A 14,025-nucleotide genomic window follows, 5' to 3' on the forward strand; every position below is an offset into this window, starting at 1 on the left:
GCCTATTTCCTTCGCTCCATAGATGCTGCTGCACCCGCTGAGTTTCTCCAGGTTTTTTGTGTAACCTTCGATTCTCCAGCATCTGCAGTTCCCTCTTAAACAAAGTTACTGCAGATACTGGTTATAAACAAAAAGACACAAAGTGCTGGAGTAACTCAACCGGTCAGGCAGGAACTCTGGAGATATGTGACACAAAAGCCGGAGTAACTCAGTAGGTCTGGAGAAAAGGACCTTTTGTGTCTGCTTTTGGTTTTTAAACCAGTTCCTCCCTACACATTTTCTCTGGGGAGTTGTAGCACCTCCAGTCTTAATTTACCTGCTGTCTTCATGCCTACCATATTCTGTTGTGCTGAAGCAAAGCAAGAATTTCATTGTCCTATCTGGGACACATGACAATAAACTCTCATCTTGTTGTTTTTATTTTCTTATCTTAGGGTGAATCTTATTTTCCTTCCGCCTTTAGGATCTTTGCTTTGAAGTGAGCTCTCCTGTATATGAGCCTGAGGCTCCCTCTGCACCCTCTACAGTGAGTGGGCAGTGGGGCAGCGGTCCGGTGCCACGCAGCCTCCTGGCGCCAGGTGGCGGCAGAGCTCACCGCCAGCCGCCGGCCCACACTCTGCCCGCATCCTTACGTCATCGCCAGGCCCATGTCCCGCCCTCCCCGCGTTCCCATTGGCGGCGGTCGCGACGACGGGCATCCCCATAGGGCGGCGGCCCTGTCAATCACGGCAAGGTGACGTAATGCCCAGGGAGCTGCAGCCGGCCGGCGCTGTGACTTCGCTCCGCCGCTTCTACGCTGCGAATTTAACGTAGAACAAAAATCTTTGCTTCCCTCTTTTCGTTTTTGCATTTGGATTTTTGCTCCCTGGCGGTGCATTAGCTCGAATGCGCGTGTCCGGGGGGAGATTGGGGACTGCTCGGGGCTGAAGCGGGCTGGATTGGGAGCGGGGGAGCCCGGGTTGTCTGTCTGTCATGGGCTTGGAGTGCGGTGACACATCGGCCACTATTGTATCCGCCCGCCGCCCGCTGTAACATTGTAGCCGCCGCTCAGCCCCAGCTCAGCAACCCCCGGCTGCATCTCCCTCAACCTACCCGTCTGCACCTCAAGGTAAGGGGGACAGAGTTAGAGCTGGACCTTCACAGACCTGTGGTTAAGAAGGAACTGCAGAGGCTGGAAAATCGAAGGTAGACAAATATGCAGGAGAAACTCAGCGGGTGCAACAGCATCTATAGAGCGAAGGAAATAGGCTCCTTCGCTCCATATATGCTGCTGCACCCGCTGAGTTTCTCCAGCATTATTTTGTGTACCGCAGACGTGTGGTTTAGCAGGGATGGGGCCTCGGGCATGCACTTACTGCTAGGAGGGGAGATGGGCTCGAAATTAATGAGCCTCGGGTGAATGGGGAGTTGTATTTGGTGGTGAGGGTCTTACAAATGAAGGGGGGTCAGAGATGGGGGGGGGGGGGGTGAAATGAATGTGGCAGGGGGTGCTGGTGGATGGCGAATATGTATGAAGTTAGGGTGGGGTCTTGATTGAGTGGGATTAGGTTGGCAGTATGTGTGTGAGGAGGTGGGGTGGATGTGCTTGGATAAGGCTGGATGTGATTGAGCGGGGTTGGGTCTTTGCGGTTTATGGGTAGGTGAATGGGTCTGGATGTGTTTGGAGAGAGCTGGGTGAGTATTGGTATTGGGGGTGGATTTGTGTGCGAGGGGGTGGGTGGGGGGTGGGGGTGAGGTTGGATGTGGTTATAGTGGGTTGTGTGCGTGGGTAGCCATGAAGGTGTGTTAGTTGGGGTGAATGGGAATGCCTGTCCCAAAAATGGTGTATTGGATCAATGGATTGGTTGTTGGGAAGATTGGATCACTCCAGGGTGTGAATGACTGGGGAAGGGATTGGAAAGGTCGCTGGAGACGATGGGGGTTGATAGGGAATGGAGGTGGATGGGTGACGGCCGGGTTGAATGAAGGTGTCCAAGGCTGGGTATGGGTGGCTGAGTATTGGAATAGGGGGGAGCACTGGGGAGGAGGCTTTGTGTAGTTAGGGATGGAGGGGGAGGGGGGGGGGGGGGTTACTGCGGTGTAATATTGCCCCCCAAAAGCCCTCTGATTGAATCTCCCCTTAGTTCAACTCCCACCCCCTTGCTTTCCCCAACTCAGCTGGACTCAAGACTTGGGATCGTCCTGTGTAATCTATTTCCCCAGCGGTTAGCAGATTTAATTTTCTAAAAACTTTCTTTAAACCGGTATAGCTTCTCTCCCCCTCCCCTCCTCCCAATTAGCTCCTCACCAGCCAGAAAGATTTGAATTCTTTGAATATTTTGTTGATTTTGTTCTGAGGTTTATTTATATATTTTTCCCGGTTAGCTCCTGTTTTTGATTCATGTTGGGGCAATAAGCTGGAGCCGGGCCTGTCCGAGTTGCTGCTCCGTTGGGTGGAGAGATTCTCTGCTTCAGCGGGAGCCTGTAACTGATTTGTTTTGTGTCACATTGCAGATCAAGGGCGTGTACTCTTAATTGTTAATTTTCCAAAGGCTGGGGGCTCTCGACCAGTCGGCTCAATTGGTATTAAGAGACTAAAATATTTCGTTTTTTTTTAATATACAGTATTTCCCCCAAAAAATTAAGGGAGGGGATGGAAGAAAGATATTTAATGCGAAGATAGACGCAAAAAGCTGGAGTAACTTAGCGGGACAGGCAGCATCTCTGGAAAGAAGGAATGGGCGACGTTTCGGGTGGACACCCTCAATGCGAGGTTTGCGGGCTGCAGGTTGCAGTGGCTGTTTGCAGGGTCTGGCTGTTTGCATGAAGAGTGGGGTGAGTCGATGGCCGGTGCCTGATCTGGGGCTGAGAATGTTTGATCCTCACCGCTGTACATTCCCGTCAGCCATGTTTGAAATGTAACAACTGGAAAAGTGATGAAGGGCAACGAGCCATGGGGCGCCGGTGAATTTTCCTGTGTGTCTGTGTATAATAGAGAGAGAGGCGGGCTTAGCTAACACGAGTCTCATTGCAATCTTCTGATGCAGGAACCGGTCGCTGTGAGTCGGAGAGAGAGAAAAAGGCAAGATGTCTGGGGCATCCGTCAAGGTGGCTGTCCGTGTGAGACCCTTTAACACTCGGGAGATCAACAAGGAATCCAAATGCATCATTCAGATGCAAGGCAACATCACCAGTAAGTGAAATCCTCCTCCCTCCATCGCTTGCTCGCTTGCTCTGTTCCCACTGCGTCAGTCAGGCTGCTCTGTTGCCTTTGACTGTGCCACACTGCAGATACAGTCACAAGGCATCAGATTACCTTCAACATAAAACAGAGCAGCAGCCACCCCCTCCCCTTTGTGAAACGGAAACCCCCTCTTGAATATTTAGAATATTTACTTTTATCCTTAACACGCCGATCTTTTTGGACTCTATACATGTGACATGTTTTAAAAAAAAATGCTTAATGACTTTGCACCAATTTAACTGAATTGCCAATTCATTTGCTATTTTATTACTTCCAATGGCATTCATGTTTTCATTTTGACAGTTTTGTGATGCTTAAGATTGAGTGTGGGTGCAATCAAATTAATTTGGAGTAAATTACTTAAACCCAGGAGTAATCCCGTTGACATCAAAGATGATGATAATTTATTTTCTGGTGATATGAATCAGGAGAGGGAACATGTGTGGTTATGTTAAAAATAACTTTATGTATCCTGGCAACTCGTATTTATACAACTGAAATGTTATAACCTTAATGCATAGAATGTTCTAGTTGTGGAATCACATTCTTTTATTTTGATATTCCTCTTTTACAGCAATAAAGTTTTTATGATCATCTGTAAGCACTAACTTCATATGCGCTAACATTGTACGTTTTGAAATTTGACCTTTCATTCGTGTTCTATATTACTAATTTCCCTTTCCCCATGACCCTACTCTGAAGAAGGGTCTCGACCAGAAACGTCACCCATTCCTTCTCTCCAGAGGTGCTGCCTGTCCTGCTGAGTTACGCCAGCATTTTGTTTGTCTATTCAGTTTAAATCAGCATCTGCAGTTCCTTGCTACATGTTTGTTTGACAGTGTTTGTTGCTGGGAATATATTTTGACAGAGCAGCCACACTGCCGCACACCAACGTGCTTGGATGTGTCCGATTTTAAAATTGATTTTAATGCAGTGTATCGCTCTGGGTAATTTTGCTGTGTGAGTGAGTGTGTGTGAGTGAGTGTATGTGTCCACACACTGAGCATTTCCTGTGCTGATCAAGCATTCCGAGCATGTGTAATTTAGTACTGACTAAGTTGGCAGGTGGGGGGAGGGACTGGATTTGTCTCATTCCTTTGATGCAGATTATCCAAATGATGATTATTTTAAATCCTTTACGTTGAAATAGCAAGGATTAAGGGGGGGGGGGAAAATCGACATTTTGCAGTTTTGTGAGATTGCTTAAAATCTCCTATGAAATCAGATGTGTTCTGATGTGAGGAAAATCATCATGTGGAATGAATGAGAAGGAGATGATATTGGCTGTACGCCAGGTCAATCTCTGCACTTGGACAGATCTGACTGCGTAGGTACCTTTGGTGCAGATATTTGCAGATAACAACCATGTCATCTAGTGTCAGTGGTGGGTGAACAATACCAGGCAGAAACCTTTCCTAGAGAAGGTTGGAAACTGCTGCATCTTTCATGCCTAATTCTATTATTGATTTATCTCTTTGGGCTTCTTACTGTGTAATCTATAACGTAAGTGCAGTAAGTTTGCTTCTTTCCACTTGCCTCTTGTGATGGATGCGTTTGATATCTCTGGGCCTGTACTCCCTGGAGTTTAGATGAGTTGGGGGGGGGGGGGAGAAAGTGTGTGTAGGGGGGGGGATAGACATAGAAAGAGTGGATGTGGAAAGGATCTTGGGTCCAGAGGGCACAGCCTCAGAATAAAACAACATACCTTTTAAAAAGGAGATGAGGAGGAATTTTCTTTAGCCAGAGGGTGGTGAATTTGTGGAATTTATTGCCATAGATGGCTGGGTATTTTTTAAAGCAGAGATTCATACATTTTTGATTAGCAAGGGTGTCAGGTTATGGGGAGAAGGCAGGCGAATGGAGTTGAGAGGGAAAAATAGATCAGCCATGGTCGAATGGTGGAGCAGACTCAATGGGCTGAACATCATAATTCTGCCCCATCTGATCTTATGTGTGAAGAGTTAAATAGACTGTGTTTATTTTTATATTAGATAAAAAAATTTACTCCCGTCACAGATGTTATGTTCAAATTTGATAATTAGGTTTGGCTGAACTGATGTGAGAGAGTTTTGGCGACGACACAGTTTGCTGTGTAATGTACTACACAAATTACTCACCATATAAAAACACGGCAAATTGAGTTAAGAGTTCTCCAACAAAACATCAATGGATGGATCTTGTTCATTAGTATCGGCTGCAACATCTTGCTTGTAATGTTCACTGGAATTTAGAAGGATGAGAGGGGATCAGCCATGTTCATATCGAATGGCGGTGCAGGCTCGAAGGGTCGAATGGCCTACTCCTGCGCCTATTTTCTATGTTTCTATGATCTTGTGTAAAATTCTTGAGGCTAGATGCAGGAAAAATGTTCCCCATGTTGGGGAGTCCAGAACCAGGGGTCATAGTTTAAGAATAAGGGGTAGGCCATTTAGGACTTGGATGAGGAAAAACTTTTTCACCCAGAGAGTTGTAAATCTGGAAGTCTCTGCCACAGAAGGCAGTGGAGGCCAATTCACTGGATGTATTCAAGAGAGAGTTAGATATAGCTCGTAGGGCTAACGGAATCAAGGGATATGGGGAGAAAGCAGGAACCGGGTACTGATTCTGGATGATCAGCCATGATCATATTGAATGGCAGTGCTGGCTCGGATCCAAATGGCCTACTCCTGCACCTATTTTCTATGTTCACCACTGATCCATGCAGTTAGTCTCCTGTGACTGCCTCGGGGAGAGAAAGGCAGTGTTGACCCGTTCATGTGCGTTCTAAAGTCAGAGGGTCTTAATATGTTGAGGGGTGAACAGAGTTTGTGTTTTAATGTTTTTTTGATCAAGTAGTCTCTGATCTCCTTTGGTCACTAGTCAACCCTGGCTGGGTGGAATTTCTGCCTATAACGAAGGAAGTACTTGTGGTGCTACATTGTGTTAGAAAATGCATGTTGTGGATTACTGTTGCTGAAATAGGGAATGCTGGAAGTACTCGAGTTGATATCCTTGTATTCTGTTTCAGTTTAGTTTATTGTCACGTGTACCGAGGTACAGTGAAGAGCCTTTTTGTTGCGTGCTAACCAATGAGCAGAAAGACAATACGGGATTTGTACTCTGTCACGATATTTTTAAACACGAACTAGAGTACGTTTAAGAAGGAACTGCAGATGCTGGAAAAATTGAAAGTAGACAAAATGCTGGAGAAACTCAGCGGGTGAGGTGACATCTATGGAGAGAAGGAATCTATGACCAAGATTACATTGCATTTAAATACAAAGTTTGCTGATTAATCCGGTGGAAGAACAAGATAGATTTAACTATTTAATGGCTTTAGGCTGTTATACTGAGGCAATTGGTCTAATGACTACATGGTATAATGCCTTCATTGTACTGACGTAACTATGGTGTATCACCAGTGTGGTAAAGCATCACCTGTCGGTTACTCTGAATCTATACAATAGGAAGCTTGAGGATTGTCTCCGAATGAGATGGCGTTGGAATTCTGCATGGGTTCCATTGGGCTGGAGGGCTCCTGAGTGTACGTACAACGAGTCATGTCCTGATTTGTTTAGACTTTAGAGATTCAGAGCTAAAACAGGCCCTTCTGTCCATCGAGTCCACCCCGAACATAGATCAGTACACTTGCACTGCCCTGCACACGAGGGACAATTTACAATTTTACCAAAGGTAATTGACCTGCAAACCTGTACGTCTTTGGAGTGTGGACAAAGTCTTTGGGTGCTCCAGAGAAAACCCACATGGTCATGGGGAGAACGTACAAACTCTTTGCAGACAGCACACTTAGGATCGAACCTGGGCCTCTGGCGTTGAAGGGCTGTAACTCTACCACTGCACCACCGTGCTGAATCCCCCTATTTGTTTAGTGATTTTTATTTCCAGATGGAATGGAAGAGAGGCCCATTGGTTTGAGAGGCCCCGATGCTTCAACACTGACTGAGTTCACAGGATTTCATCAGCCAGATGTCAGGGGACTTGACATTGTGAAAGTTGTCAAGACCCCAGGATGATTCTAGGAATGATAGACTTTGTAGAAACAATGAAGTGCAGGTGCTGGTTTACAAAGTGGGGCCACAAAAGTGCTGGAGTAACTCAGCGGGTCAGGCAGCTTCTCCAGGAGAACATGGATAGGTGACGTTTCAGGTTGGGACCCTTCCTCTCATGATGGACTTTTGCAGGTTGGAGAAGTTAAAGTGGTTCTTTAGGAATGGGGATATTGAAAAGCGTGGAGATAGAGAGAAGGGAATGTGAAACTGTTCCTGCTGGTGGAAGGGGCAAGAGCCAGAAGGTATAGAATGAAGATGACTGACAGAAAACCAGCAGTGACGATGAAAATGATGTTGGCTCTGCTGGTGGTGAGTGTGTGGACCGCACGGCCAGAGATCGGAGTGGGGGCAGGTTTGGTTGTGTGTTAACAGTGGAGTAGAGCAAGTTTCTGAATAGAGAGGATGTGCAAGGGTGTATGGGCATGGGGCAGGTGAGTGGGACTGGCTGCCTTGGTCTGGCGTAAACTGGGAGGGATTTGGTGGGGCTGCAACATTTCTGAGTGGAGCCATCTGGTTGGGGGAGGGAGTGTGTTGGAGACTGGAGGGGTTGTGGGCATCGGGGGCAGGGCAGCGTGGCAGGACTTGGCTGGTGGGATTGAGTGATTAGGAATGAGTAGGTTAACCTATGATGAGGGTTTGTCGGCACTGGGCCTGTACTTGCTGGAGTTTGGATGAGTGAGGGACCTCATTGAAACGTACAGAGTAGTGAAAGGCATGGACAGGATGTTTCCACTAGTAGGAGAGTCTAGGACTAGAGATCATAGCCTCAGAATTAAAGGACGTTCTTTTAAGAAAGAGATGAGGGGAAATTTCTTTAGTCAGAGGGTGGTGAATCTGTGGAATTCTTTGCCACAGAAGGGTGTGTTGGCCAAGTCAGTGGATATTTTTATGGCAGAGATAGATAGATTCTTGATTAGTAAAGGGGTCAGAGGTTATGAGGAGAATGGGGTTAGGAGGGAGAGATAGATCCGCCACGAATGAATGACAGAGTAGACTTGATGGGCTGAATGGCCTTATTCTACTATCACATGACATGATTGCGATCATTGTAACTTCTGAGATTGGCTGAGGAGAATGTGGGAAAGGGATCGAGGAAGCATGAAACTAAAATAGGAGACTTACACCTTTTGTTTAGTTCATAGTTTATTGAGGATTTTATTTAATGGCAACAAATTAATGCTGTTGTGGACACAATTATAGGCTCTTTGGAAAGTCAGGGTGGTGAACCTTGGCAGATTGATTGGGAATTTACTGTAATTAGGTGTCCAAACGTACAATTTACTCTGGGACCAGTGGAGATGCCAAGCTGTTAGTTTTACTTTGAGCAATATATGGAATAGATGCTATGAAAGGTTAAAAATAATTGGTGTTATGAGTAATATTGCGGCAGAAGTGATTCATATGTTCAGGTTTATGTGCTGCCTTACAATATGTGCTGGCTTTCTCCAACTTCCAATTATCTTTTGTGACATCCAGACTTTGCACCAACCCTCAAGGAAGTTATTTGTGCGTGTGTGTGTAAAATTGTAATTCATGACTTCAGCTAGTTTCTATTCACTGGATTTAAGTGTTATGACCTGGTCAATATTTATTGTCCATTCTAATTGCCTTCGAACTGGAGTGGCTTTCAAGGCCAGTAGCGAGTGAACCACACTGTTATAAAGACTTCCAAACCAGGTAAGGGCAGCAGATTACCTTCCTCGAAGGACATGGGAGAGCCCGTGGAATTCTTATGATTTCTGGTAGCTATATCGTTACAACATTTTAAATTCCACATTGACTGGTGCTATTTGCACCAGTGACTTATATGGATAGTTATATCGATGGGAAGGGAATGGAGGGTTATGGTTTGAGCGCAGGTATATGGGACTAGGGGAGATTATGTGTTCGGCACGGACTAGAAGGGTCGAGATGGCCTGTTTCCATGCTGTAATTGTTATATGGTTATATGTTATATGACTGATCGAAAGATGCAGCGTGGAAACAAGCCCTTTAGCCCACCGAGTCTACGCTGAACATTAGTCACCCGTTCACACTAGTTCTATATTATCCCACTTTCTCATCCGCTCCCTATATAGGAGGGGCCAGTTAACCTACAAACCCACACATATTCAGGAAGTGTGAGGAAACCAGAGAACTGGGAGGAAGCCCATGTGGTCACAGGGAGAATGTGCAAACTCCACACAGACAGCACCTGAGGTCAGGACCCAATTTGGATATCTGCCGTTGTGAGGCAGCAGCTGTGCCACTGTGCTGGATTTAAGTGGTTGCAGTCAGATATTTCGGGGCTTGCTTCTGATCATTTCTCTTGTGATTTGACTGTATTGGAGACCCTCCAGTCATTGGTATTTAGGGTGTGCCCAGCTTCCTTCGCTGTGTGTGGCTATTTGCACCAGTGACTTATTAAACAATTCTATGCTCTCAAATGTGGCATGAATCAAACACACAATTAGCGGCACTTGGTTGCCGTTGGACACCGGTGTTTTTTTTCCATTACTGTTTACATGCACAGAGCTCGGGGACACTTCTGAGAAGAGCAGCTGGTGTTTGGCACCTCGACACCAGTGGCTGACAGGAGACAGCGTTGACTCAGAGGCTGGAGGTTTTGTTACCGTGATTGTAAACTGCGTTTTCTCAACTTTTGAACAAAGAAACCCACTTTTGAGGGAACATGAAAGCCAGGGTGCATTGTGGAATTTGCACAATGCAGGTGGGGTTAGGGCGATAGTCATAGTGATACTGTGTGGAAACAGTGCCATGGTGCCCACACCGGCCAACATGTCACAGCTACACTAGTCCCACCTGCATGCGTTTGGTCCATATCCCTCCAAACCTATCGTATCCACATCCACTAGCTTTTTCTTAAACGTTGGTATAGTCCCAGCCTCAACTACCTCCTCTGGCAGCTTGTTCCATACACCCACCATCCTTTGTGTGAAAAGGTTACCCCTCAGATTCCTATTAAATTTTTTCCCCTTCACCTTAAACCTATGTCCTTTGGTCCTTGATTCACCTACTCTGGGCAAGAGACTCTGTGCATCTACCTGATCTATTCCTCTTGTGATTTTATACATATTGTACATTGCTCTTTAAATCTCTGTAGACTAGAGCCAGACCTGTGTAAGGGTTCTAATCACTGCCTTCACTTATTTTGTGGCTTTGTAGCCGCCTCTAAAGTACAATAGATTTTTTTGCATTAAATTCACCAAATGTGCAATCCTTATGGGTCGGCTTCTTGTTGCATCTCAGACCAGAGAGTTGTTTTAATAAGCTATGTCTGGCAAACAAGGCTGGGAACACTATAAAACGTAAAGCAACAGAGGGGGTTCAGTGAAGTCGGACCACAAGAGTAATGTTGAAATGATCACAAGAACATTCAAGGGATCATCCTCCCTTCCATTGACTCCATTTATACCTCGAGCTGCCTCGGCAAGACCAGCAGCATAATCAAGGACGAGTCGCACCCTGGCCACTCCCTCTGCTCCCCTCTCCCATCAGGCAAAAGTTACAGAAGTGTGAAAATGCACACTTCCAGATTCAGGGTCAGTTTCTTCCCAGCTGTTATCAGGCAACAGAATCATCAAGCCATAACCAGAGAACTACTATCTACCTTATTGGTGACCCTCGGACGATCCTTGATCAGACTTTACTGGCTTTATGTTGCACTAAACGTTATTCCCTTATCATTTATCTGTACCCTGTAAATGGCTCGATTGTAACCATGTACCATGTATTGTCTTTCCGCTGGCTGGTTAGCAGGCAACAAAAGCTTTTCCCTGTACCTCGGTACACGTGACAATAAACTAAACTCTAACTGGATCTGAGGGATACCTTCTTCACACGGAGGTACATGGAAGGAGTAGTAAAGACAGGTACAATAATGTACAAGACACTGGGGCAGGTGCATGGATGGGAAAGGCTCAGGAGGATGTGGGACTGGTGTAGATGGGGCACCTCGGTCGGCAGGGACGAGTTGGGCTAAAAGACGTGTTTCTGTGGAGAGAGGAACTGCAGATGCTGGTACATACTGACGATAGACACACAATGCTGAAGTAACTCAGCGGGCCAGGCAGCATCTCTGGAGAAAAAGACTGGGTGACGTTTGTGTTCTGCACAGCCCTGAGTTCAACCACCTAAAGAATGTGGGCTGAAGAAGGGTCTCGACCAAAAACGTTACCCATTCCTTCTCTCTAGAGATGCTGCCTGATCCGCTGTGTTACTCCAGCATTTTGTATCTATCTAAAGAATGTGGGCGTTCCTGTCAAATAAAAATGAATGGCAAACACTTTGTCGAAAGTGTTGTACAAAGGGAGTTCCTGTCGCAGGAAATCCCCAGGTCATGGCTGGGTTCCCTTCCCGAGAGCTGTTTGTAAGTTGGAAATGCACACACACACACACACACACACACACACACACACACACACACGGACGCCCACACACACACACACACACGGACGCGCGCACACACACACACACACACACACACACACACACACACCACACACACACACACACACACACACACACACACACACACACACACACACACACACGGACGCGCACACACACACACACGGACGCGCACACACACACACACACAAAAATGGACACGGACGCACACACACACGGACACACGGACCCACACACACACACACACACACGGACGCCCACACACACACACACACACACGGACGCACACACACACACACACACACACACACACACACACACACACACACACACACGGACACGCACACACACGGACACGCACACACTCTGACACACGGACGCGCACACACACACACGCACACACACACACACACAAAAATGGACACGGACGCACACACACAGCGCGCGCACTCACACACACACACACACACACACACACACACGGACGCACGCACTCTCACACACACACACGGACGCGCGCACACACGCACGCGCGCACACACGGACGCACACACACACAGCATGTGGGGGAGGGTCACTGCTGGAGCAGTGACGGTAGTGTGGGCAGGCGGGGCGGGGGGGCCACAACAGCCAGCGAGTCCGCTCAACGCTCCCAGTTCGGCTCGGCACCGCCTAGCCACCGATTGTTGTGGCTTGAAGCTGGGAGCGGAAGGGAGAGAGAAGGGGTGCAGAAATGCTCCCTTCTCACTCGGCAGAAGATGCGTGCAACCTGACAGCAGCCAGCAAATCCCTCCCCAACCGTCCTGAGGGTGTAAGATGGAATTGATTCTCGACCCGAAACGTCACCCGTTCCTTCTCCCCAGAGATGCTGTCTGCCCGGCTGGGTTACTCCAGCTTTTTGTGTCTGTGAGGGGGTCCCCAACTCTCCTCCATATATAGGTCCATAGGTTTGGTGATCATATTCTGGGGAAGACTTGTACTAGTGTGGGTTGATGCCCAGGAACTCGCTGAATTTTCTAATATTGATGGAGATGAAATTGAAATCGATTCACAAAGCAAAATTTAGCTGAAAGAAAACTCTAGCTTTTATTTTGGTGCTACTTTAGTGTAATGTTCTCGAAGTAATGGCCCATAAAATGAATACAGTAGACAGCATTCAGATAATTGTTCCCACGTTGTGTCTTTGGAAGATATGTCCAATTAGCTCCATTTTATTCCTTCTCCTGAGGAACACTTTTCACTTTAAAAGATGCAGGTAATATGGACTTGGAAGTACAAAAAGAGTCCAGGGAAGAATTGTGTTATTTTGTCCTTACAGCTGCAACCAAACATAGTCATAAATTTGTAGCTAAAATCGTTGTCTGATTTGATAACTTTTTGATTTCATTCTCAAAGGAAATGTCGGTAGTGGTATTAGAGGAGGAGGCCAGATTAACATCAACGCACACACTGTCTAGAGGCTGTAAAACATAATAAATGAATAGAGAACTGTCTGTTCTACCAGTGTAGATGGATCACATGGAGGAAATATTCCTCCATCGAATGCAGCAATATCAAGCATGTGTGCATTAGTTACTCAGGAGGAAGCTGTTCCATTTTATTCTTTTTGAAGAAGTTATTGAAAGAGTAACTTCATCGCTGACGTTGAAACATAGAAAATAGGTGCAGGAGGAGGCCATTCGACCCTTCGAGCAAGCACCGCCATTCATTGTGATCATGGCTGATCGTCCCCAATCAATAACCCATGCCTGCCCTCTCCCCATATCCCCCCGATTCCACTGGCCCCCAGAGCTCTATCTAACTCTCTCTTAAATCCTTGAGTGCTGGAGTAACCCAGCAGGTCAGGCAGCATCTGTGGAGAATATGTATAGGTGATGATTCTAGTTGGGGGTTGAAAGCTGGAAGAGAGGAGGGGGTGGGACAAAGGCAGGTAAGTGATAGGTGGATACAGGTGGGCAGTCTGGGTCATCAGATGGTTGGACAAAGGCCAGAGATGAAAAGACAGAAGGCTGTGAGATAAGGAGCGACGAGGTATGTATGGGAAGGGAATAGAGGGTCGAGATAGTGGGAGATACGGTTTCACTTCCATGTCGTGCACAGGGAAGAGGGTGGATGTTGTTGGTTAGTTACCTCGTTACTACATCTTTGCTGCTGGTATTTGGGGTTTCTATAATTATTGTTGTTGGGATAGGTCCTCCACCACTAATTTTCCGGCACCCTTGGTTCCAGAGCCTTGCCGGATCATCCGTGTTACTGGACCTACATGGGTCACGGCCTCCAAGAGGAGCCGAACGTTACCGGAGCGTTTCGCCCAGGCCACCCACAGGCTGTCCCGTAAAGTTG

At 46.8% G+C, this 14,025-nt stretch overlaps 1 protein-coding gene across 15 annotated transcripts in view; it reads left to right on the forward strand.

Annotated features, from left to right (window-relative positions):
* Positions 1-730: 730 nt before the first annotated feature.
* The window catches only part of kif1b (kinesin family member 1B), a 240,949-nt gene continuing 227,654 nt past the window's right edge, over positions 731-14,025 (forward strand). For all 15 annotated transcript variants that reach the window (XM_055659646.1, XM_055659650.1, XM_055659647.1 and 12 more), the window contains exons 1-2: positions 731-1,108; positions 3,027-3,172. In XM_055659646.1, the coding sequence (XP_055515621.1) occupies positions 3,067-3,172 (106 nt within the window). In that variant the 5' untranslated portion in view covers positions 731-1,108; positions 3,027-3,066. The remainder of the gene's footprint in view (positions 1,109-3,026; positions 3,173-14,025) is intronic.

This window comes from Leucoraja erinacea, chromosome 30 (assembly GCF_028641065.1).
Source record: "Leucoraja erinacea ecotype New England chromosome 30, Leri_hhj_1, whole genome shotgun sequence".
In the NCBI taxonomy this organism is placed as follows: Eukaryota; Metazoa; Chordata; class Chondrichthyes; order Rajiformes; family Rajidae; genus Leucoraja; species Leucoraja erinaceus.